At 33.0% G+C, this 27,322-nt stretch overlaps 2 protein-coding genes across 2 annotated transcripts in view; one reads left to right on the plus strand and one right to left on the minus strand.

Moving 5' to 3' along the window:
- Positions 1-20,799, minus strand: part of LOC134846439 (cilia- and flagella-associated protein 58-like) — a 46,616-nt gene extending 25,817 nt beyond the window's left edge. The window contains exons 1-5 of the mRNA XM_063863793.1: positions 20,686-20,799; positions 20,557-20,610; positions 14,228-14,443; positions 13,735-13,883; positions 12,728-12,884 (exon numbers count right to left, since the gene is read on the minus strand). Coding sequence (XP_063719863.1) covers positions 12,728-12,884; positions 13,735-13,883; positions 14,228-14,443; positions 20,557-20,610; positions 20,686-20,688 — 579 coding nt within the window. The 5' untranslated portion in view covers positions 20,689-20,799. The remainder of the gene's footprint in view (positions 1-12,727; positions 12,885-13,734; positions 13,884-14,227; positions 14,444-20,556; positions 20,611-20,685) is intronic.
- Positions 1-27,322, plus strand: part of LOC134846440 (uncharacterized) — a 331,689-nt gene that overhangs the window by 220,684 nt on the left and 83,683 nt on the right. The gene's annotated exons all lie outside the window — the stretch shown is intronic.

Consider the following 27,322-nt stretch of genomic DNA (forward strand, 5'->3'; position numbering starts at 1 on the left):
TTATTCTGAATGGAAATTTTTACTATAAAATATTGCATCTAGTATACCTTGAGAAAAATAGTTATTATTTTAAGATTGCATTATGTATTCAAAACGATGTTCTTCAAAACATTTTTTTTTCTAAAATTTATTTTTAATTTTCCGAAAATAGCCATGGTGGCTGGCTATGATGACTTGAAGCAAGTGATTTGTTCCGACTTCCGGAAGAAAATCACGGTTTCTTTGTGTTTGCGTTTGTTTTTTCTTGAAAAAAATACTCAACTTGAATTTACTTTCAGTAGCTCAAAAGACAGTCAGAAATTCAGGGCCTTACCTTGATAAAAAACAGTTTTCTAAGAAAAAGACTGCATGTTTATATGTGGTTTTTTTTTCAGTCAATTTTCGACTGTTTAACAAAGCGTTTTCGACAAACAATTTTTAAGCTTTTTACCGAAATTAATGTTTTAAACTCCAATAGATCAAAACTTACTTACCAGCAATTGAGTCGTTTCATTATAAAATGAGACTCTAAAAACATCTGTCTAATTTTTACAAAGCGCGTACGGGATTGAAGAATTGGGCAAGAACGGGAATAAACTAATGAAAAAAAACCAAAAACAAAATCTTGCATTTTTCCATTTATTTTTGATAACTTTTTTGAGTTTTGAAATTGAAAACGCTTTTCAGAGCAATCGAACCACTCAGAATTTTGCTTTCACACTTTCATAAAATCTTTTGTTGCGAACAATTGTCATTGCACGTAAAGTTAGTAAGTGTGGCGAAATGGCGGTTTGACAAAATTGACCAGCAAATTTTTGCGTAAAGATTTCTGCCCAGCTAAAAAACTTTATATCATCTTCTACCTGAATAAATGAAACAAACACAACTTATGATTATTACATGGTAAGCTCTCGGAGTTGTTTCCAGATTCTGACTATTTTTTCATGAGATTTGCGATCATTGAAAAAATTTTCAGATGAACTGTGAGTTGTAATTAGTTCAGGTTAAGCAAATGTGTTTGGGCCTATTACATCGGTTTTGTTTTGAGACCCTTGCTATATTTTTTCTACCCTACGCATGAGTTATGTTAAGAATACATTTGAGTCTAAATGATTTTTTTGCAAAATTGTAAAATCGACTCAAAAAAATTTCTCACTGTTCTTTTTTTGTTTTTTTGAAAATTGTTTGAAATATATTCATTCAAATTGCGTCAAATTTGGTAACTCAATTTTTGCCACATGTTTATGAAAAAAAAAGAAATTATTTTTTTTCCAAAAATTATGACGAAAGGTTTTTAATTAGTCATTTTTATATGTATTATATGTCATTTTTTCATATATATTGGAATTGCAAATGAACACCGCCCCTTTTATGTTTATCAACTCTGGTTGGACTTGAAAAAAACATCGTTTTTATAGATATCATATATGTTGGAAGTTCAACAAAAACACCCTTTTATTTTTATTAATTAATGCGTACGTACAAACACATTCGACTTTAAAAAAACTTCGTTTTCATAGATATCATATATGTTGAAACTGCAAACGAAAACTCCCTTTTATTTTTGTCAATTAGTGCGTACGCACAAACATCATTCATTTTGAAAAAAAAATTGTTTTTATAGATAACCGACATACATGTTGGAAGTGCACTTGAAAACCCCCTTTTGTTTTTGTCAATTATTGCGTACGAACAAACACATTCGATTGAAAAAAACATCGTTTTTTAAGATATCAGATATGCTGGAAGTGCAAATGAAAACACCCTTTTTTGTTAATTATTGCGTACGTACAAACACATTCGATTTTAAAAAAACTTATTTTTTATAAGCATCTTATATGTTGGAGGTGCAAATGAAAACTCCCTTTTATTTTTGACAATTAGTGCGTACGCACAAACATCATTCATTTTGAAAAAAAAATATTCGTTTTTATAGATAACCGACATATATGTTGGAAGGGCACATGAAAACCCCCTTTTGTTGTTGTCAATTAATGCGTACAAACAAACACATTCGACTTAAAAAAAACATCATTTTTTAAGATATCAGATGTGTTGGAAGTGCCAATGAAAACACCCTTTTTTGTTAATTAATGCGTACGTACAAACACGCTCGACTTAAAAAACTTTGTTTTCATAGATATCATATATGTCGGAAGTGCAAATGAAAGCCCCCTTTTTTGTCAATTAATGCGCACGCACAAATATCATTCAATTTGAAAAAATTCGTTTTTTTTTAGATAATCGACATAAATGTTGGAAGTGCACTTGAAAACTCCCTTGTGTTTTTGTCAATTAATGCGTACAAACAAACACATTCGATTGAAAAAAAAAACATAGTTTTTTAAGATATCAGATATGTTGGAAGTGCAAATGAAAACACCCTTTTTTGTCAATTAAAGCGCACGCACAAATATCATTCAATTTGAAAAAATTCGTTTTTATAGATAATCGACATATATGTAGAACGGGCACATGAAAACCATCTTTTATTTTTGTCAATTAATATGCAGGTACAGACATTATTCCATTTGAAAAAAAATTTCGTTTATATAGATAACATATATGTTGGAAGTGCAAATGAAAACCCCTTTATTTTTGTCAATTAATGCGCACTTACAAACATCAATCAACTTGAAAAAAAACTTCGTTTATATAGATATCATATATGCTGGAAGTGCAAATGAAAACCCCATTTTGTTTTTGTCAAATAATGCGTACGTACAAACATCAGTCAATTTGGAATAAGCTCATTGTTTGTCAACATATAGCTATCGTTTTCAAAAACAGAAAAAAACGCTAACAGTGATGTATTCAAACAGTGTACTGTTATGTAAACGCATCGGAGCAAGCGGTAAGTATTTGCAAATATCCCTTTTGACGTTAGCATTCGAATTGTTAATTGCTTTAGTCTGCTGAAAGATCGGTCTGCTTACAAACCGGTCTGCTTAAACACCTAATACCAACTCTCTAATATTTGAAAAAAAGAACAAATATGCATTTTCCTTCTCTTGGTTTTATAATGGCTCTTAGTGTTGGTAATTCATAACGTAAGGGACTCGCTTTTGATTGTGATTACAATTTACTTTAACTTTAAGGAAATGTAAACCTCAGCCATACCGAGTAAGAGCTTCCACCATCCCCCTGAGCAGTTTGGGGTATGGTTCTTTCTTGATTCCGAGTATGAAATTTCCGCCAATCAGAAACGGGCGCTTTGCATGGAGTGTTTAGCAAACTTAACCCAAAACTAATTCTGGCATTGGAAGATCTGAACATGGTCGATCGATCAATGTGAATGAATGTGAATGAATTTGTCAATTTTTCTATCATTCAATGTAAATAAAAGTTTTTTTAGCTACAATAAAAGTTATTTGAGAGAATACAAACAAACACATTATGCAAGTTAGGTTACGCATATCTTTCCTTTGAAAATCCGTATTTAGCTAAAATTTCTTTGAATGCACTTAACATGTTACCATTTCACGAATAAAAGTAACTATAAAAACTAGCCAAAAAACAGAACAATTGTGCTTTTATTTTTCTTTGCATCATAATGGCTCTTTATCTTCGCAGTTTGTAAAACAGCAGAATATTTCGCTTTTGATTACGAATTTACTAGATACTTTGACTTTTTGACAGAAACAAAAGAAACAACCAAACAAAAGGCCGGATACGGTCCTTAAGGTCTGCGTTACTCAATTTTTCATTTGATATGCATTAAACATGATGATGATTCCGTGTTCAAAGATTTCGAAAAAGGTGTACTTCTACTATTATTTAATAGTAGAAACTAACTTGTTCATCCACTTAAAATATTTCTTTTCGCGTCTACAACTACTAGATAAATTTCCCCGTCGCAGGAAAAGTGCTTCAGTTTTATGAACCGCGAAAAACATTTTATTACATTGCTTTTTCAATATTAATAATTAAACTGTCTCCATTCCTAAAAGACACCTGACATCTTAATTAGAATTGGTAAATTAATACCAAAATACCTCATAAACAGTCTGCTAATCTGCACTTTTTTCCTGTTCTTATACTCCGCCCTGAACTAATTAAAAATCCACCCTTATAAAATTCAATTCAAGCTACTCATAGAAAAAATCCTGATAATTTTCAATACTTTTTTCTCGTTCTTCAATTCCGCCCAAAAAAATCAAAATGAAGTCAGCTGTTGTTCAGATGTTTACGTTGTTTATTTTAATGCCAGCAGTTTTAGCCTATCGATTCAGACCGAACTACGTTAGCCCTGACAAACGAACTGTTTCAGATGAGTTTGTCAAACGAGGAAAAGGTGAGAATAAGGTTTTTACAAAAATTTTCACACTAGAAGCGGCAATTAATTAATTAGCATTCAACCCAATTTTTATATAAAAAAAAACAGTTTATGCTTTTTCTTTGCTTAACAGGGAGCAATAATAAATATTTGAAAACACTTCGAAAACTTGCAGCTCCGTCATCTCAAAAACTGCTTCATTTTACCGAGTTACTCACAATGAAGCTTAAGCGCCCTTCAGTTTACAGGTTTCCCAGGTAAATGGGTTTTCCCAAATCGTCAAAAACGGATAACACAACAGATGTGTGATAACAAATTAAACCTTTTTTTCCTCAAAAATTATTTGAAAATGTTTTCAAATCAAACTTTTGGATCCACAAGGTTACTAGACTCTATAGAAAAAAAAGCCAGTAGCTATGAAATTAGCAACAAAAAATATAACCCTACTTATACACCAAAAAAAGCCATGAGAGAGCTTTTTCAAGTTTCTAAGAAGGAACGTAGTTTTTTGTTTAGAAGAACCAACATCACTAACTTTTAACTACAGAAAGCGATACTATTATTAATGTCTGTTTAAAAATGTCCAAAATTAGTTCGAGAGAAAAAATTCGAATTAAATTTCTTAAACCAAAAAAAGAGTTCAAATTTTCATTACATATCGTCCAATTCAAAAACAATTTAATCTGACATATCATTTGACTTCGCGGTATGTTTTTGTTTTACCTGATTTTGTAGGATGAACCATCATAGTCGATCACGAAGCTCCAAAACAATTAAAACTGCAAACTTTGCATAAAATTTGATAATTTAAAATGTTTATAACGATCCTAAAACAAAGTTCCTAGCCAGGGACGGATTTGGGGGGTGGGCGTGGGGACGCCCTTTTTTCCTCCCCTCAGGGATTCGACCCCCTGCCGACCCAAAGGGTCCCCCTTTGAAGTATTTTGAGATATCCACTTTTGACTGACGGACCCTAAAATTTTTAAGAGCGCCTTTGGCGTCAATATTTACTAACTTTGAGTGGGAAGCGCGCGCCGAAAAAAAGCGATTTTTTTGGTTAAATTTATCCAATAAGAAGGGCCTAAAAACGCAAAACGCTTCTTTTGGCTGGTTTTCTTAAAATTTTGTCTGCGGCGCAGAAAGTTGGGCCAAAACATGGTCTTTTTAGTGCATTGGGAGAATTAATTTGGTTAACCTAAAAAAAATCGAAAGTTTTTGAAAATCCGCCGTCCCTCTAGAAGTTCCCAGATCCGCCGCTGTTCTTAGCTAGCTACTATGGGTAAACTATTTGAAAAAATGCTTTTGCTCAAATGCTTCCTTTTTCAGCAAAGTTTGCCCTTTAATTCGTGTCAGATGCCATGACTAAGTATCAAAAGAAAAAATTATTTGAAAAAACTGTTAGAAAAATTGAGTATGAACAGAAATGTATGTACAAGCACTAAGTCATTGACGAAACAGCGCTGACTAAATATAGGCTTCTTACCGATGAAACATTGCTAATTCGTTACGGATTTACTGCTAAAGTAAATCATTTTCAATAACCAGCGATAAACTATCGCTGAATGAAAAAACTTTTATAAGTTTTTTTTGATGGTCACTAATGAAAGAGCAATAATCTATGTTATAAGACGTAACCATTCTTGAAAATGTGCATAAAATTGATTTGCTCAAGAGTTAGACCCATGACCACCCAAGACGTCCCCTTTTTGGTACTACTTAAATACCTTATTGGCTGACCGACTTAGAAATCTTATTGGCTGACCGACCCTATTTTTTTTTCAAAAGGCGCCTTTGTTGCCTTATGTGCTAATTTTTAGGGGGACCGCAAGACGAAATAACGCAGTTTTTTGGGCAACACTTCTCTGGACTGTTTTTTCTTTGACCTAAGGCACGTCCATTTTCGAAATTATTTGAAAACCCGCCATATCCTCGAGAAAATCCTAGATTTGCCTCTGTTCATTTATCTAATTGAAAAAAATGTAATCTGCGGATCCAACATTTTAGCGTGAGAAAAAGAACATCAAAGAACACTTTAATGCTATGAAGCAGGAAAATTTTGCGCTATTTTTCAACTGTTTACCCTTGTTAAGAAAAAAATTTGGAGCCTTAAGCTACCAAAAATAGTTAATAACAGATAATTTCTTGTTTACATTTCATTTTTGAGAGTTTGACGGTTCATTTGAATGACAGTGGTGTGAATGTTGGTTGTTGAACACTACATAATTAGCAGATATATTGCGTGAGGCCAAGTTCTATACTAAAAAAAACGTATAAACATTTCGCACTTTGTTTGACGATGGCGCAAAACGCAATGGATAACACCCGTCTGATGTTGAAATGATAGAATTCGACGATAGTTGATAGATTTAACATATTTAATTGTAAATAGTTGTTCCGACCGTTTTAATGGAGTGAGTTTAGTTTTTTTTCTCTCTTTTTTTTGTTTTTTTTTTCTCGCTCAATCTGGTAATAAAAGTGAAGAAAATATCATAACAAAATTTTTCAGTCGTGATTGGAAGGACATAAACAAATTCAAAAAATATGTTCACAATCTCGAGAAAAACCGATTTGATTTTTTTTGACTTTTAGTCTAAATTCGGGCAAATAAGGTGAGCGAGCAGACTTATTTTGCTTCTCAACCAAAAAATGTGCCACAAAAAATCACCGCAATTGAGGGAATGATGTATAATATTGCCATTTCAATCGTGATTTGACCGACATTTGAAAAAATTTCCAGTAATAGAAAATAGGGTTTGAATTTTTTAAGTTTTAGACTAATATCGGGCAATCAAAGCAGGCGAGCAGATGTTTTTGAATGTTTAAGCCATGAAATATTAGTGAATTAATTTTTAAAACCAAATTATGAATAAAACCTTCATAAAACTAAGACAATTTCTCCGAAAAGTATGAACAAAAACTTTTTTGCATGTTTTTTTATTTCATTTTTTTTGCAGTCGTTTTTCTACAAAAAGCGTTTCTTTATTTGCCTATTTTACTGTGACTGTCGAATAATGTTATATTTCTTTTTTATTCTAGGCTTTTTCATTAAATCACACTAAAAAAAACAACATTGATTTGAATAATTTTTATGCTTTTTAAAGAACATGGTCGGAACATTCTGTGCTAGTTGCACTGCATCCGGCTATCCTTGTTATAATTGTTTTTGTTTTAGGAGTAACTTGTGGACCTGGGGAGTTCAAGTGTTCGCCGAGAGAATGTATCAAGCAGTGAGGCGTTCCATTTGCAACACTAGAAACACTTCGATTCCCATTTCAAATTTTACAATAACCGCCGGTTCAATAAAACGTTCAACGAAAAACCTCGCCAAAAGGTCGAAACAACAGGACTGTTTAAAACAAGGCGAAGCTCCAATTTTTCCAACTGCAATTAAATTTTCTTCTCTCCACAACAGACATTGGGGATGGATGACTTAGGGTGTTTTGAATAAAATATTTCTATCAAGTTTCCTAATAACTATCAGAATGGTTTGAGTGACATACTATTTTGAAGCCCTTTAGTTCTTTTAAAAAATGATTAAAACAAACGAGCAAAGTTTGTTAGATGAAAATTGGTTAATAAAGCTGTGAAATTTAATTTAACTCAAGCAAAACAAAATTTTGAAGTCTCATTGGGCATTTTTTGTAAATAGAATGTTTGAGTAATTTTTTTTCAAATCTTCCAAAAACAGGAAGAGCAATTTTTTTGAAAGCGTAGGTAAATATCTTCAATTACGCCTTGCTTACTCAAATTCAATGCTTTCGTCTAGTTTTCCGCCTTACATCATGCAAAAAATCATAATATTTTGGTCGAAAATCTCTAGAACTGTGGTCGGAGTTTTTCATTATTGTGGTCGGAGTTTTCGGTGTTATCCTTGATTTAAAAAGCAAGACAAATTTTGACTTTTTAACTATTCCTTTTTTGGTGTTAAAATGTTCATGTTCTGAGCTCAAATAAAAAAAAATAATTTTGTTTGTGATCATTTTTGTAAAGTCATGGGAGTTTAAGGAATGCCAGTGTGGCCAATTTGAGACAATGAACGCGCGATACATTTTGCGTTTTAAACGCGCAGGTGGAGATTTATTGCTCCAACTTTCGTGACGAAAGTATCAGAATATTGGTGCTCGGTGTGGGTTTTTTTTTTCTTCAGACAAATTTCTATTTTTTAACAGGCTATTTTTGACGGAGTTTATTCATATCATTCAAAAATAAAGTTTTGAATGATATAAAAAAATATCATGTGAAAATACATTTTACATGTGATCATTTTTGTAAAGCCATGGGGGTTTACAGAATGCCCTTTTGGCCATTTTGAACGATTTGGGGCAATTAACGTGCGATATATTTTGCTCTGTTAACGCGTAATCGGAGATTTAATCCGACTTAGAAATCATTCCAAACTGGTTGAAGGAAGCTTATTTGCCTGAAATGATTTGTTAGTAGGAGCGGAATCTTTCCCTTTCTCCTTTATATGCCGTTTGGGCGATGATTTTTCAAAAAAATCTCAAACTTAAATTAAAAAAAATCGTTTTATATTATTGTACCTAAAATTTTTTATGTTATTGCTGCTTCATAAACCTTAAAAGGCAGTCGGAACATTCAAGGCTTCACACTGATACGAGCAGTCTTTTATACCTTTTAAGAATCGTTCCAAATTGAACTGAGGTATGCTATCTGTACTATTTAAAACTTCAGTTTAGGCGAAAGATACTTTCTGCAATTTGCATAGCGTGGGGGGATAATTTTCAAAAAATAAACTCGAAAATTTTTTTTTGAATGTTTTGATTTCGTTTGAAAATTTTAAATGCAAACACTACTCCATAGAACTTAAAAGGCATTCGAAACATTCAGGGCTTCGTCCTGATACGAGCAGTCTTGTTTTTCTTTGCTTCAAAATCCGATTTAGAATGTTTTTAGATTGATGTTTTTTAAGAATTTAATTTTCAAAGCTCGTTTAATGCTCTTAGTTTTTAAGGCTCGTTTTAGAGAATTTAAACGCTCTTTTTGATTAAAACAAAAAATCGAAGTGTTTCTTACAAGAAGAGAAGGTGGAGGTATGTAAAAAGTTCTGCAAAATCTAAATGCAGATCATCAGAGTTGTTCTCATTGGAGAGCTCAATAGCGTTTATTTTGGTTCATGACAGAGTTGAAACTTAAAACTAATTGTTTCATGGTTCTTTCAGTTGAGTGCGACGGAATCCGAAACTGCAGGACTTCGAACAGGGATGAATCACCCTCTCTCTGCTTCTTCACCTCAGATAATAACTCTGCAGAAATGTGATGGAAAACCAGAGAGAGGAAGATCAAATGCACAATTGAAAGCAGAAAACAAAACAAAACAGATTAACTGCGAAAAAATATTTTGGCCCCCTCGTGTTAATTGACCCTGTGACAAATCTAATAGACAGTCAATCGAAACTGTGATGAAAAAGGCAATGAGGAAATAACTTAATAAATATCATTGTTTCGAGTAGCCAGTGATTTGAGGGGAGCGTTCGTTGTCCCTCTCAAGTGGGGGATCTAAAATTTTCTCGAGAGGTGGGGGGTTTCAAAAAAAATCGAAAGCTTTGTTCGATCCCCTGCCATGGCAAGAGTAGTGTGTAAGGACACGAGCTCTTGATTGATGTCTAGCTTGGGTCTACTACAGCCTGACCAATTTCGTGCCAATAATGGTATCACGTAAAAATCCCTGCACAAAAACGAAAATTTTCAAACAAAATTTCATACTAACAAATTGTGTGGCAAGCATTTTTAGATGAGTTCAGTACAAATTACAGGCAAAAACAGATTTTGAGGGAAACAAATCTTTCTTAGCCGAGAAATAAATTCAATACTGAAGCAAACATTAGTGTTTTTTCAAATCTGCAAACTTATCAGTCGAGCCAATATTTTCTAGCATAAAGTTTTTTAGCGTATTCCAAAAGCTACAATTTTTGTTATAATTCCCTTTGAAATTCAATATTTTAGCTTGAAAAAGGGCGAATCTCAATATGAGGTATGCCTTTGAGGATAACCCAACTCAAGCTGTTGGTTTTCTTACTGTAGAAATTCTTTGGTTATTGTTTCGACTTTTGAAGAAAGTAACGGACTATTAATGCTCGGGTGCTTTTTTTTCTCCAGACAAGTTATCGTCGAAAAAGTATTTTTGTCTTAATCCTAAATTTAAATAGATATATCACTTGTGATTGAATTTTGTAAATATATGGGGGTTTAAAGATTGCCATTTCAGTCAAATTTGGTCTAAAAAGCGTGCTATATATTTATGTTAATAACGCGTAAGCGCAGATTTAATTCTTCCGACTTTCGAAGAAAACGAAAGATTTATGTTTAGTGTGTTTTTTATTGAGCCATTTTTCGACCATCGAAATAATAATTTTTAACAAAAAATTTTATACGCTATTGAAGGTATCGACTCCCTGAAATAAAATCTTTGAAAAAAAAAAACATTTTACTTCCAACTATTTTTTGCAGAGTTATGGGAGTTTCAAAACTGCCAATTTGGGCAGGCTCTGGGCTAATTCAAGATTTTATTGATAATACTGAAAGCGTACCACGAAAGCGCATGGCGATTCATCCCGCACACCAAATCGTTCCAAATTGAATTGAGGCTTGCTAATCGGTCGTAGTATTTTCGCACGACTCAAATTTTGTTACTTGATCTTTGATATTGTCCAAAAATTATAGTTTATTAAAAACTGTTCGATATGGATTAAGGGGCAGTAAGACATTCAGGGATTTGACCTGCATACGAGCAGTCTTGTTGTTGTAGAACACGTTCCCTATTGAATTGAGGCATGTTGTTTGGTCTATTTGATAGTTTCTTACCGCGAACCATATCATTTTGTACTCTAGGTAGCGTGTGGGTTTTTTTGATAAATTTTATATTTTAAAAGTTCTAACTAACACTTAACCGACAGTTGAAACGCAAAACCCAAACAGCGTATCCAATATTCATTTATTGAAAAAAGGCTAGTTTCGGTATGGAAGAAATATTAGTCATAAATTTCACAATTTGAAGAAAAAAAAACAGTTTTTGTGTTTCATGCACCTTTTTAGAGGTATGAAAATTTTGTACCAAAGTATGAAATTCTATGACAAATTTTTTTCTCGGCGTGAGTGCAAAATAGATTATAAGGTTCTTTTTTCAATCATTTCTGCTGTACCAACCATCCTATTGACTTGTACATCTCCCGTCTTATTTTTTTTCCACTCAAGGAATAGAGCCAAATTTTTTTCTGAAGTGATAAAATTCGGGTCAAGATGTTCGGTTTATGTCTGGTTTTTCTCGATCAAAAAGCGGGATGTCTCGACTTTCTGACCAAATTTTACTATTTTTTGACTAATCGACCGAACTTTGGTATGTTTCAACTTTCTCAACCAAATTTCGGTACTTTTTGACTTTCTCGACCAAATATTGGTATGTTTCGACTTTCTCGACCAAACAAAAAAGTGTTCGACCTTGTTTATTCCAGTTCAGATATGTTTCGACTTTTTTGGCCAAAATTCTATATGTTTCGGCTTCGCGACTTTCTCGACCAACAATTTTTTTTAAAAAATTTGAAAATTTGTTTGTTCGACCCTGCATAGATACGTTTCAATTTTCTTGATCAAAAATTGATAAGTTTCGAGTTTCTCGACTGTCTCGATCGCCATTTTTTCTAAAATTTTTCGACCGCGCATAGATAAGAAAAAATTTTCCAAAACTTACTTGATCCATTATGATCGATTGAAATCCGTTTATGTTTTCAACATAATCGACTTTTTTTGTTGGTTTTGATTCTACTTATTGTAGTTCTCTTAAAGTTTCTTAAAACTCTTTTTGTTTGATCCCGCATAGATATGTTTGATTTTATCAACCAAAATCGGGTATGTTTTGACTGTGCTCTACTCATGTTTCCACCATGTTCAACCTATGTTTCGAATCCACTCGACCTAAATTTCGACTTTCTCGACCGAAATTGGGTATGTTTCGACTTTCTCGACGTATAATTCGACTTGCTCGACCAAAATTGGGTATGTTTCGACTTTTTCGACCTATGTTTTGATTTTCTCGACCGAAATCGGGTTTGTTTCGACTTTGTGCTCGACTTAAGATTTCAGTCGCAAAATTGCACTTGCTCGACTTTCAAAATCGAAACATAAGTCGAGCACCTCGACCGTGGTAAACAACCAATACTGCATTTATACTACTACGGGAAGTCTTACTGCATCTGGACGACGTTATTAGAGACAACCACAGATAAATTACTTGAAAAACGATTGTTTTTGTTCTCATTTTGCTACGAAAGTAAGAGAATAGGTAAATCTACTTAACAATCTCCCCCTATGGTATATACTATATGATGCATGCGTGTATGTGTAGTCTTAAAAGGTCTATGGTGTGTAGATGTCATACCGCAGAGACGTTTAAGCGGGGGGGGGGGGGGGGGGAGGGTTCTATATCGGATAGGGGATCTACGTGTATGGGTACTGTACCTTTTCGGTGTTCTCGTGTAGCTCTTGTCTCTGCAGTTGAGTTTTCTCGTGCTCCTCCACAGCAGACTGGACGGCATCCCTCAATTTGGCCACCTGTTCCAACTCCCCATTCAAACTCACTGCCAAATCACTCTTCTCCAGTAACAATTTCTCCAGTCTACAATCGCAACACACAACACAGTATGAATAGATTGAGTGAACAAACATCCAATTCCCGTTTATATATAAAAAAAAACTTCGAATAAAAAACAGCTGGAAAAAAGTGCAACAGCCAATTTGGTCGGAATCTTTGGCGAGCTAGAGCTAATCGCTACCATTTTCATCGGGTTTGCCAGCGGTAGAAGAAATTTGTGAGAAATTGGCTTAATTAGTTGTGCATTTAGAAAGAAAGCAGCCACTCATTTGCAAGGGGTGACTTAGGCGGTTGGGGCAAATCTTTTCATTCCTTGAAAAAACGATTCAATTGCCACAGAAGGTGGTAACTATTTTGGTTACAGTTTGGTCCCTTTTAGAACTTTTTTCAAAAAGCTTTGGCTGAAAACTGGCATAAATTGGCACCTTTAAAAATTTTGAAGACTGGTCAGAAAAAAATAGACGTATTGAAATAGTACCAAGAAGCTCTCTAGGCAATGAGAATCTCGTGTCACTGTTTGGCTGAGGTAAGAAAAGCGTGAAATACCCCCTCCCAATCTCAACCCCTACACCCTACCTCGCCTCGGCTCTTTGTCCTCCCCTTGCGAATTTTTACTAGTAGAATTATTGGTCGCGTTATCTGATTGCTATGGAAATTGACATGCGGAATAACTAAGCCATAAGAGACATATTTGGTCTTCATACTTAACCTTGTTAAATCACTAGTTACACCATAAAATTGACGATCATGCAGTGAAGGGGGGAGACATCGTCCTTCCATAAAATTGCACTTTGTATGGTATATAATGGCGTGAGGGTTGTTGTTAGGTTAACAAGAATATTGAAATGATAAAAAAAAAGTTTCGAGAATTTACTGTGGCTGTGTGTGGTGTGTGGTGGCGATATTGCTGTCCAACTGGCGTCCCAGTGCCTCGATGTCCCCCCTCAGAGCCCCAATCTCCCTTTTCTTCTCCCCCTCCACACTCTGTGCTTTCAAAACCTCCGTCAGACTATCCTCCACATTCTGCGTCAAACAACAACATTCATTAGCAATGAAAAACAAACAACACAAACAACCATTAAAAACAAGAGAAAAAGGTTTAATTATATCCCACTTCGAGAACTTCATTTCGTTGTTTTGTTATAGTTCAGCGAATGATTGGGCTATGCTGTTCCATGTCAAGTCGTGTCCCCAGTGTTCTCGGGATGCAAATTACTTTACTCGTGTTTTAATTTCTTGCACTCAGTTTGTAAGATCCTTGTAAGATATGCACTCATTTTTGCTAGGTTTGCATTTTTTCACAAGATTCTTGTAAGGTTTGCAACATTTTCTTGAGGTTTGCATTCCAGGTACACTGGGAGCGTTACCTGTTTGAGTGTGATGATGTTTTGCTCGCTGTCTGTCATGATGCGTTTTGCATAGGGCAGTTTGGCGTCATTGGCCAGAATCTCCGCTTGCAGCTGTCGATTGTTGGCGTCAATGCGTCTGCCAGAGTCCTCCGATTTGCGCAGTTGTTCCAGCAGGGCCCTGTACTCCAGCATGAACACATTCAACTCATCACTCCTACCACACTCCCTTTCAATCTAAAAGGAACCAAGGAAATTTAGAAAGCAAGAAAGCTCAGTTGCAGACACCCCCCCCCCCCCAAATAGTGTCAGCATAAGGCAAACATATAATAAGCTATTGTTCTTATTTCTCTGAACAAATTGAGAAGCAACAATGGCTCAGAGTGAGTTTTTCGGCAATAACTCAAATACCCTAAAGCGTACGGCTATGCGCTGAATCATTAACTAACCCAAACTTAGGATATATAAATTGCCATTAAAATTTATTCATTTCTTTTTTACGAACTTCTTTGTTTGATGGAATACTACTTTTCCCATAATCAGTTCACAGAATTCTACAAAAATTTTAAACTTCAAGATTATTTTTGTTCCGACTTTTGTAACGAAAGTAACGGAATATTTGTGCTCGGGGTGAGTTTTTTTTCTCAGACAAATTTCGACTTTTTACCCAGCCATTTTTGACGGAATTTTTTTAAATCATTCAAAAGGTTTTGTTGTCCTGAGCTTAAATTTGAAAGGATATTTCACCTGTGATCATTTTTTGTAAAGTTATGGGGGTTTAAAGATTGCCATTTTGGCCAATTTGGGACAATTAACGCGCAATATATTTCGTGCTGTTAACGCATAAGCGGAGATTTAATCCGTCTTAGAAATCGTTCCAAGTTGGTTGAAAGAAGCTTATTTGCCATAAGTGATTTTATGGCAAAGAGCTAAATTTACAAGGAACAAAATTTATTCTTTTGTACTTAATATGGCGTGTGGGGGGATGCTTTTTTATGAAAAATTTCAAATTTAGAAAATTTTTTTTGTTCTTTTTTGTTTTATTTCATTTATTTTTTTAAAATTATTACTGCTCCATAGACCTTAAAAGGCAGTTGGAACATTCAGGGTTTCGTCCCGATACGAGCAGACTTGTTGTTCCGACTTTCGATACGAAAGTAACGGAATATTTGTGCTCGGGGTGGGTTTTTTTTTCTTCAGACAAATTTCGACTTTTTAACTTGCCCTTTTTGACGGAATTTTCTTATATCATTCAAAAGGTATTGCTGCCTTGAGCTCAAACTTGAAAAGATATTTCACCTGTGATTTTTTTCGTAAAATTATGGGGGTTTAAAGATTGCCATTTTGGCCAATTTGGGACAATTAACGCGCGATATATTTCGCACTATTAACGCGTAAGCGGAGAGTTAATCCGTCTTAAAATCGTTCCAAATTGGTTAAAAGAAGCTTTATTGCCATAATTGATTGGTTACAAGGAGCTAAATCTATCTTTTTGTACTTTACATGGCGTGTGGGGGGATGATTTTCATTAAAAAATTTTAAATTTTTTATTACATTTAATTTTTTAATGTTATTACTGCTCCATAAAACCTTAAAAGGCAGTCGGAACATTCAGGGCTTCGCCCTGATACGAGCAGTCTTGTTTTATCTGTGATCGTTTTTGGTAAAGTTATGGGGGTTTAAAGATTTCCATTTTGGCCAATTTAGGACAACTAACGCGCGATATATTTCGCGCTATTAACGCGTAAGGGGAGCTTTAATCTGTCTTAGAAATTGTTCCAAATGGTTGAAGGAAGCTTATTTGCCATAATTGGTTTGTTAATAGGAGCGAATGTATCACATTAAATCTCAAGTTTTAGAAATCTCAAGTAGTAATAAAATGCGTGTGGCGGGATGATTTTCACAAAAAAATCTCATATTTTAGAAAAAAAAGTTCATTTTATTTTATTACATTTAGCTTTTTTATGTTATTACTATGCTCCAATAACCTTAAAAGACAGCCAGAACATTCAGGGCTTCGCCCTGATACGAGCAGTCTTGTTCAATTTTATTACCGAAAGGATTGCATAAATTTCAGTGTTTTTTATTTGTTGTTTTTCTCGCAACGCATGGTAACGAACTTTAATTGACTCTATAAATAATCGAAAAAATTGATGATGTTGTGCTAGCTTTCCTTGGGTACAATGGAGTTATCGAAAAGCGACAAATTGTTGATAAAAGATTATGATTTACAATTGCCCGGGTTAACCTACACAAACCGAAAATGCTTATTTTACATTTCCCCACACTGAAAATGCTTATCATACAATTCCCTACATCAAACGTATGGAAAAATGCTAATCATGCAATTTTCATACAATTTCAAAAAACCATTGAAAAAAGATTCGAACTAGTTTCTGCGGCTATTTGAACCAAATAAAACAGCCTGGTAGTCATGCTGTAGGTCTATGTGCAGGATCGATTTGCTGGGAAACCGTTCGCAGTTGAAGCTAGAGATAGAGTTTTAACCAAGAAAAAACGATTTATCAACTTTACTGTTCATCGCGTGAATAGCTTCCCTATGCGCATATCAAAAAATTTATTTTCATTAACTTAATGCAATTATTCAACCACGTGTAAGTTACTCACCAAAAACTGTAAGTTTTTTCATATTTTGACGGTTCTTAAAACCTTTGTTCTGATAATTTAAGTGAATTATATTAAACTTTAGTTCATATTGTGCACTAGATTATTGCTCCACACAGTGAAAATGGGGAAATACATTGTATTTGGGTTTTTATTTCCCCGCAAAATTATTTGCCATTAGAACTAAATAGTCAAGTGATATATCATAATCAGCCCCTTATAAACTGTGCTTCTATTGATGTATAAACTTATTCAAGGCTTTTCAGTGTTGAGAAAAAGCGTTCTGAACACTTTCAACTATCAGGTCAATTTAGTGAAGATAACGCATCGTTTGCGGTCAATTCTTCAAGACTGCCCACAATTGCAGAGACTCAAAAAACAATTTCCACTTTGATTGAATTGTTAATTAAAAACAGCGCCTCCTCGCATTTCCTACAAAATGTAACAATTGGAGAAGGAAAAACAAAATAAAATCAGTTCTGAGCACCAAACTAATGTCCCTCCAATCTTTTTTTTTTCACCAATTAACCGCCCATTCAAAATTCAAAAAGGTTACAAGTAATTTGATTACAAAAAAGCCTTTTCAATTAGTTTTTTATTCAGCAATTTTTAACCGGATCTTTTTATAATACATGCACCAAAAATGGCTCGCCAATGTGAAAATACTTGTCATGTAGTTTCAATATGTCGAAAAGAAGTCTTTGTCTAATAGTTTCTATACAATTTCAATACTTTTTGTTTATAAAAAAATTGCTACGATTTTCATAACTTCATAAATGGTATCCATGAAAACTTAATCATAGCATTATTAAGCTGGGTTCATAACCAGAAAAACTTGACACGTTTCTGATTAATCAATAACCACGATTCATTACAATACAAGTTCATTTCAAACACAATCGTAGTTGCATGCAGTTAATATGGATTGCAAAGAAAAAATAAAATAGTTTTCAGGTATATGCAAACAAATACACTTGGGTTCTTAGTTTGTGTTCGCAATTTGTTTGGCTTCTTACACTTTCAGCATGTGTTTTTGGAGAAAGTTTAAGGTTTCATCTTTTTCAACTTTTGGTGATTTGTAAAACACAAATAATATCAATTTTTCTCCCACTCTCAACATTTTTACCGATGAAATTTGTAAAGGATGGTTTGTAGTCCTCTTTATGATTTGATTTTTCTGCTGTTTTATGAATTATATTCGTACGCCCCCTCCTCAATTTGCTCGATTGTATGCATTTACTTTTTGATATCCAGTTTGAACTAACGCATTTGCATTTGTATTTTCATTGCATCATGTCTCTTTTAATGCTATTGCTACAGGTTTGCTTCCAGTTCTGAAAGAAAAACTTCCAGCTTACTAAATTTTTGTTTAGTGATCTAATATTTTGGGACATAATTTTTTTTTTGAAGTAATCATTTCGTTTTGTACGAACTGTGATTTCTGGTTCTTTTTTATTATTCTCTATTTGAAATGAGAAGAAAGAAACATGTGTTTGATATAATTCTTTCTTGCTATCAATTTTCACAATATTTTTTTCCTTATTTTCTTTCACTCCCTTTTGTCGTTTTTGTGTGTTTTGTATAGAATTTGACATTAAGAAAACATCTTAAGTATAAATTTTAGCTCGAGTTCAAGCCAGTTTTTTTACTACCCTTGAAGAAAATCTCACCTATTAGCAGATTCAAAATAAAACATTATCAAGAAAAAATTAAGCATTCCAGTTCTTTTTGATTAGAGTTTTTTTGGTTTCAAAAAAGCCATCTTTTTATCAGGAACAAAAATTATGCCAGAACTATTTTTATTTGTTGCAGAAAAGAAGCAATTGCTTCTAAATACGGAAATTATCTAAAACTGGAAGATATGTTTGAAACTCAAAAACAGAAAAAGTAGGTTAGGCATAACTATATTTTTGGAACGCGTGTTTGGGAGCGTACATAATTTTGATGATAAAAATATTGTCTAGATGTTTTTCACTAAAAAAGCATCGTGTAAATTTTTATTAAGAAAAATGGGTGAATTATATTATTCGGAGAAAATGTACAGAACTTCAAATTTCCAGCGTTTTTCTCAAATTGGGTTAAACTTATGGAAAAAAGAAGAAGGTAATTACGCTTAAACTACCATTTTAATAGGTAAGAAAGCTCTATCAAAAAAGCCCATGACACACCCAAACAAATTTAAGGAAGTGTAAAATCTTCAAAAACTTTCTTTGGTTGTTACATAAAATTTGTTTTAAGTTATATTATGACCATTTTTGGAGATTTTACTCTTCAAAATTTTTGCTGCGCCGTTGGGGGCTTCTTTGGATATAATTTTCCCCTTAAGTAAATTGGTAGTTTTAGCATAAGGCTTGATTAAGTAAAAAGTCAAAATGACCCATTTTTGAGGTAAAAATATGATTCCAAATATCGCTGAACAAATTACACCATAAGAATTCTGAAGAAAATCTAGAAACTTTTTTCTCTTCATTTTATTGTCTAAACTTCACATAATATTTGAGCAAACTGCGTTTAAAGTTTTCAATGCTAGTTATTTTCTTGTTGATTTTCTGTGAAATTTGTGGTAAAAATCAAAGAATGTGCGTCGTGAAAAAAGAGGAAAAAACATAATCAAAACGAACAAATATTGTAAGGAATGTTTTTTTTGTTTTCACTTAGCCAAACTTCAGGAAAACGTTATTGGTAAATAACTCAAATGCAATGGCCAAAAAAATGTGGAAATACAAAGATTATGATAGAATAAAACTGATTCTTCTCGATTAAAATGGATTATAAATCATGACCCAAAAGTGACAAGAGTTGACATACTTGATTATAGGCTGTTATAGTTGTATATAAAAACAGTTAGAAAAAAAATCGTTTACATGTTTTAAAAGAATTTGATAATCAATTTTTAAATTACTAAAAAAGATTTTTCAAATTTAAAAATTTATAGATTATAAACGCTTTAAAAATTTATAGATCAGAAACAGAAAGCAGAGAGGTTTTAAAAGTCGGATATAAGCTGACAATGACAAGATGAGTAGTTTAAAAACTTTTCATTGATTCTGAAGTTTTACTTATACCAAGCTTTGACTCGTTTGCTGGATGCTATGTATCGCAAAAACTTCTTTAGAAGAATTTATCTCTAAAAAATGTGTAATATAATACTGAACCCTATTCAACATAATCAGCTCAATGATAAATCAGATGAAGTTCGCTTTAAATGGTTGGTAAGTAAGCAAATGTATAATAATTTTCCTAAAACTATATGCGTATTAAAAAAACTTCAATAAATACCAGGTTGAGATCGTGATACAGAATTCTATGATACAGAACACTAATGGTGTTAATTTACGACATCCATTCTCGGCCGAACAACACAAGTATGTTTCTGAAGGCGTTTTTGAGGCCAAAATGTACTAACTTTGAGGGAGCACTTAAAAATAGTACATTTTGGCCGTAATTTTGCTTATTTTGAGGGAGCACGTAACTTACGTACAGTTTGGCGTAACAACGGATTTAAAAACGGATTCTGTCGTATATATTTGCCTGCCCATTAGCAAAATTGTTGTCTAAAGGTTTTGGTAGAAATTGGAAAATCAATTTAGTAAAGCTAGAAAAGTAGAAAAAAGACATAGTATCAGAATATTTTCAATCCGATCCCCCCTTTGAAAAAGCAAGATCCCCCCGTGGTAATATAATCAAGTGTGGGGGTGCAACCGAAAAATTTCAATGAATCTCACCTCAAGTAAGTCGTTTTCAAAACTTCGCAATATCTGCGATTCTCCAGATTCCGTCTAAAATGACACAAAACATAAGATAACAAAATTTGATGTTTTGAAAAAATGTACGAAGCAATATTAACAGCTTACCATGTTGAGTTAAACGTGGTAAATGTAATTGTCACTAATATCAAAAACTCTGCATGGTTGAGTCTAAGTTTTGTTTTAAGCACGTTTTGGTACGATGCAATGTGAAACTTATAGTATTATGCTTGAAAAAAACTAATACATAAAAGTTTTGATAAAACAGTCACATATTGATTCGCTCAATTTTTTTTGTTCTGACCAATAAAAATGGGAAGCAACTTTGTATTCGAGTGCGTTTTATTTTTTTCTTTTTTTTTTGTTCTCCTCGCAAAATCAGCTCTCACAGTTGCGTGATATATCATATTAAAGCCCTTTCAGTCGTGATTCGAACGACATTTGTGAATTTCCAGAAAAATTCCCGGTGTCGAGGAAAACACCGGTTTGAAGTTGCTGATTTTTTTTTGTCTAATTCGACCAAATAAAGTGATGATATTTTGTTAAATTGGTGATTTAGGATATAAAACTTGATTTTTTCAATTGAAAGTAGTTTTGAAAGCTATATTTGGCAAATCCTGCTAAGAAGAATTTTCTAAAAAATATTGTTTAAAAAAATGAAGAAATTGTTGGCAAAATTAATTTGAAGAACTTTTCTTGTAGTTTTTATCAGTATGGTCGGATCATTCTGTGGTACTCACTCGCAGAGTTACCGGTTATCCTTGTTTTATCTTTTCACTGATCTATGAAACAACTACTTCTTTCGACGACTAGTTTCAATGAAAATTAGCTCTATAATTTTTTGAAATTTATCATGAAAATATTATCACTACGTTCAAAGCTTTTTAACTTTCTCTTCATTTATAACAATAGTTTTAACGATAGTTTTAAAAATTGTTTCTGATAAAACAAAGCATTTTAGATGAAAATTAATTAGTTTTAGACCAGAAAGCAGGAGAAACGTAAGGTCTTTTAAACGTAAGGTCTGCTCAGGAGTAGAAAAATATTGAAAAGTAGGAATTCTTATATTAAACAAAGTTTTTGGGCGACCAACAAAAAATCATAGTGTGATCCCCGCATTTGGGCTAATTCTGAGGGCTGATTGCGCACCACAATGTACAGGAGGAAGTGTTTTTTTTTCACATGTCTAAATTTGTACTTGACTAGTGGAGTTTTGGGTAGCTTCAGGCCTTTGTAAAGCTTTGGAGCAGCGCTCAAGATGAACAAAACGCCTGCAGCAAAAATGGCAAAAAAAGTTTTGATCTGAATGCATAAAACCTAATTGCCAACGACCTTGGAGTTTTTAAGAAAAACTTCCAAACTCTCGAAGATTCGGAAATGTCTGTTCGTTCAGAATTAAATATTATGCCCGTCTCCATTAACCAATCGGCTCCCGAAAAGTTAGTTCTGAGCTATCTGTTCTCGCAATTAAAGTCTAAATAACTCCATATTGTGAAATCATTAAAGTTTTTTTTTGCTACAACTTATTCATTAAATCCTTATAACTTTGAAATATTTCAAAGGATTTCAACTTGAACCATTTCGCAAAACTTTTATGAGCAACTTTTCTAGTGATTAAAAACTTAAAGTGATTTCATTCTACAAAAATTTTTTTAAGAAGCAAGGAGGTTGATGTTTTTTGTTAGTTTGCTTCAGACAGATCAATCTGTGCAAGCAAAATTTTAGACAAAAGTGTAAAGTTACTATCTAGATTTGAAGTGACCTTGAATTCAAATTGTCTAAAGAATGGTTATTTAAACTTTTAGAAATTTCTAGACTTTTGAAAATTTGAAAAATCTAACACGTCATCGGCCGTCTTATAATTGAGCCTTCAGCACTTTTTTTAAACGTTGGTCTCGATAAACACAAATCTATCCCGAATTGACTAAAACTTCTTATATTACAAATTTCATATATTTACAACCGCTTGCAATACAATTTCATACAATTCCAACGCACACGTTTTCTAAAAAAAACTTTTGATAAACAATTTTTTGTGTTTCACTACCATTGCCTATTTTATCATTTTTTCTAAAAAATGATGTTTCGCTGTGAGTTTTTGTGTTTTCTCTTTAAACATAATAATCAAGGATTATCTCAGTGAAATTAAAATTCTGGCTAAATGGCAATAATTGCCTATCTAAACTGCAATCGCTTTCACTGTTGATGTTTTCCCAAGTGTTACACGTCAGAACCGTAAATTTCATAACGGAAGTTGAACAATTTTTTTTTTTGAAAAACTTAGTGCTAAAAAGTCGTTTAATTTTTTTTTGCAGAAAATAAAATTTGTCTCTTAATTGATTTTTGACAAGTATGCAAAGTGTCTTGGTTTCTTTTTACTGAACAGTCTAATCTCGACTAGGTTATTGACCGAAATATAAAAGTTGTTTTGCACTGAAAATTTTTGTTTCGGCAAACTTTTGTTTGAGAGTACAAGGGATGTTGCAAATAAGTGAACAACAGTTTTTTCTCTTAATCCTAGAACATTTGAAAACAAATGAAACATGACTGCTCGTATCAGGGCAAACTCTAAAAGCTCCGACTGGCTATTAACGTTTATGAAGCAGTAAAAACGTACACAACATAAAAAAATTAAATGAAACAAAATAAAATGAAAAATGTTTTTTCTAAAGTTTGAAAATTTTTCTATGAAAATCATCTCCCACACATATAAAGTATATAAACAATAGATTTTGCTCCTTGTAACAAATCAATTATGGCAAATAAGCTTCTTTCAACCAATTTGGAACGATTTCTAAGACGGATTAAATCTCCGCTTACGCGTTAATAGCGCGAAATATATCGCGCGTTAATTGTCCCAAATCGGTCAAAATGGCCAAAATGGCAATCTTTAAACCCTCATAACTTTACAAAAAATTGTCACATGTGAAATATTCTTTCAAATTTTTGCTCAGGACAATAATAGCTTTCGAACGACAAAAAAAAGTTCCGTCAAAAATGGCTAGTTAAAAAGTCGAAATTTGTCTGAAGAAAAAAAAACCCACCCCGAGCACAAATATTCCGTTACTTTCGTATCGGAAGTCGGAACAATCATACTTTTTTATTTGATTCTTGCAACCAGCAGAAACTTGTTTTTTGGTACCGAAGACTATCTAAAAATTATAACAGAGTTTTCCCCCAATTTTAAGACATTGAGGGAATAAAGGTCAAATTTGTGTTTCAGAGTTGATATTTTCTGCCCAAAACAAAAAATCATAGTCTGATCCCCGCATTTGGGCTAATTCTGAGGGCTGATTGCGCACCACAATGTACAGGAGGAAGTGTTTTTTTTTTCACATGTCTAAATTTGTACTTGACTAGTTGAGTTTTGGGCAGCTTCAGGCCTTTGTAAAGCTTTGGAGCAGCGCTCAAGATGAACAAAACGCCTGCAGCAAAAATGGCAAAAAAAGTTTTGATCTGAATGCATAAAACCTAATTGCCAACGACCTTGGAGTTTTTAAGAAAAACTTCCAAACTCTCGAAGATTCGGAAATGTCTGTTCGTTCAGAATTAAATATTATGCCCGTCTCCATTAACCAATCGGCTCCCGAAAAGTTAGTTCTGAGCTATCTGTTCTCGCAATTAAAGTCTAAATAACTCCATATTGTGAAATCAATAAAAAAATTTTTGCTACAACTTATTCATTAAATCCTTATAACTTTGAAATAGTTCAAAGGATTTCAACTTGAACCATTTCGCAAAACTTTTATGAGCAATTTTTTCTAGTGATTAAAAACTTAAAGTGATTTTATTCTACAAAAATTTTTTTAAGAAGCAAGGAGATTGATGTTTTTTGTTAGTTTGCTTCAGACAGATCAATCTGTGCAAGCAAAATTTTAGACAAAAGTATAAAGTTACTATCTAGACTTGAAGTGACCTTGAATTCAAATTGTCTAAAGAATGGTTATTTAAACTTTTAGAAATTTCTAGACTTTTGAAAATTTAAAAAATCTAACACGTCATCGGCCGTCTTATAATTGAGCCTTCAGCACTTATTTTAAACGTTTGTCTCGATAAACACAAATCTATCCCGAGTTGACTAAAACTTCTTATATTACAAATTTCATATATTTACAACCGCTTGCAATACAATTTCATACAATTCCAACGCACAACAATTTCTAAAAAAAACTTTTGATAAACAATTTTTTGTGTTTCACTACCATTGCCTATTTTATCATTTTTTCCAAAAAAGGATGTTTCGCTGTGAGTTTTTGTGTTTTCTCTTTAAACATAATAATCAAGGATTATCTCAGTGAAATTAAAATTCTGGCTAAATGGCAATAATTGCCTATCTAAACTGCAATCGCTTTCACTGTTGATGTTTTCCCAAGTGTTACACGTCAGAACCGTAAATTTCATAGAGGAAAAAGAACAATTTTTTTTTTTGAAAAACTTAGTGCTAAAAAGTCGTTTAATTTTTTTTTTGCAGAAAATAAAATTTGTCTCTTAATTGATTTTTGACAAGTATGCAAAGTGTCTTGGTTTCTTTTTACTGAACAGTCTAATCTCGACTAGGTTATTGACCGAAATATAAAAGTTGTTTTGCACTCAAAATTTTTGTTTCGGCAAACTTTTGTTTGAGTATACAAGTGATGTTGCAAATAAGTGAACAACAGTTTTTTCTCTTAATCCTAAAACATTTGAAAACAAATGAAACAAGACTGCTCGTATCAGGGCAAAGCCCTGAAAGCTCCGACTGGCTATTAACGTTTATGAAGCAGTAATAACATACACAACATAAAAAAATTAAATGAAACAAAATAAAATGAAAAATGTTTTTTCTAAAGTTTGAAAATTTTTCTATGAAAATCATCTTCCACACATTTAAAGTACAAAACAATAGATTTCGCTCCTTTTAACAAATCAATTATGGCAAATAAGCTTCTTTCAACCAATTTGGAACGATTTCTAAGACGGATTAAATCTCCGCTTACGCGTTAATAGCGCGAAATATATCGCGCGTTAATTGTCCCAAATCGGTCAAAATGGCCAAAATGGCAATCTTTAAACCCTCATAACTTTACGAAAATTGTCACAGGTGAAATATTCTTTCAAATTTTTGCTCAGGACAATAATAGCTTTCGAACGACAAAAAAAAGTTCCGTCAAAAATGGCTAGTTAAAAAGTCGAAATTTGTCTGAAGAAAAAAAAACCCACCCCGAGCACAAATATTCCGTTACTTTCGTATCGGAAGTCGGAACAATCATACTTTTTTATTTGATTCTTGCAACCAGCAGAAACTTGTTTTTTGGTACCGAAGACTATCTAAAAATTATAACAGAGTTTTCCCCCAATTTTAAGACATTGAGGGAATAAAGGTCAAATTTGTGTTTCAGAGTTGATATTTTCTGCCCAATTCAAAAACATTTAATGGTTTTCCGAACTGCACTGTGATTTTGAGAAACGTATTTTATGAAAAATTTTTCATTTCACAAATTTTAGTTAATTGTTACCAATCGTTTTGGAAAAGGCAGCAAAAGTCATCCACATTCTGATGATATATTTCATTGAACTGGTTTTTTTCGCAAATTTTCGCAGTTAACTAAAATTTCAGTGCATTTTGTACTGAAAATAAACTCTTTAAAGCTGATTAAAACTAACTGGGTAGCATGAACTCAAGTTTTCAAACTCGGTAAATGTTGGACAAAATTGATGAAAACAAAATGTATTTAAAAATTTGCAAGCTTCTTATGGTGCAATATTTTTGTGACACTTCATACAGAATAATATCATTGAAACGGGTAAATTTTCTTGGTTGAAAATAGGGGAGTCAATCAGGGCAAAATTGTTGAGAAAAACAAGTTCAAAAATATTTTCTCAGTTCATTTCATCCGGTTAATTCGAATCAGCACTTATAAGGTAGTTTAGCACAAAAGCAATGAAAATTCGATTAATTGTGAAAATATGCAAACACAAAAAATAACTCAATTTATTGAATTATCTCATCTGAATTCTGAGAATTTTTGCTGCCTGTTGCAAAAAGAATGGATTCAAAACCCAAATAATAATTATTTTTTTCGTTTTCATTATCCGGTGTTATTGCATGTGGAGACATACATCAAACGTACAAGATATAAAATAATAAAATGAAAACTCTGTGATTTGATAATTTCTGGATGAAAAGTAGTCTTACAACGCCATACAAGTAAAAAGAAAGCTAGTCATAGATTTGCTTTCTACAAAAATGCTAGTCAGAGGAAAGTTACATAATTTTATAATGTATGCAATTTATGGAAAGCGTAATTGGGACTGCTTGACTTTTTTTTCTGATAACCCGGGCAAATACATATTAATGAACATTCCCTTATTGGTACTTCTTACAACATCTTTTTTTTGGCTACCGACCCGAAAACTTCTCTAAAGGGGCTGTTGGTGCCAATTTATAATATTTGAGGGAAACTCAATGGTATCAGCATTTTTGGTTTGTGTTTTGTTTCAATAGTAGCCTGCTGCGCAGTGTTTGTGTGCAAAGAAAGATCTGTATAGTGTTTTGGGAGAACTGGAAAAATCATCTGGGTGAACTTAAAATTAGGAGATTTAAAATTCTTGAAATTGTATTTTTCCACGCAATCCTTTGAAGCCACTATTGCGTATAATGATTTTTTATTCTATAAAAAGAATCATCCTTCTGACAACAAGGAAAACTAATAAAACAGGAGGTTCTAATCAATTAATCAAGATTCATCAGCAACAAAAACTGTCT

The sequence above is a fragment of the Symsagittifera roscoffensis genome, chromosome 5 (genome assembly GCF_963678635.1).
Source record: "Symsagittifera roscoffensis chromosome 5, txSymRosc1.1, whole genome shotgun sequence".
In the NCBI taxonomy this organism is placed as follows: Eukaryota; Metazoa; Xenacoelomorpha; order Acoela; family Convolutidae; genus Symsagittifera; species Symsagittifera roscoffensis.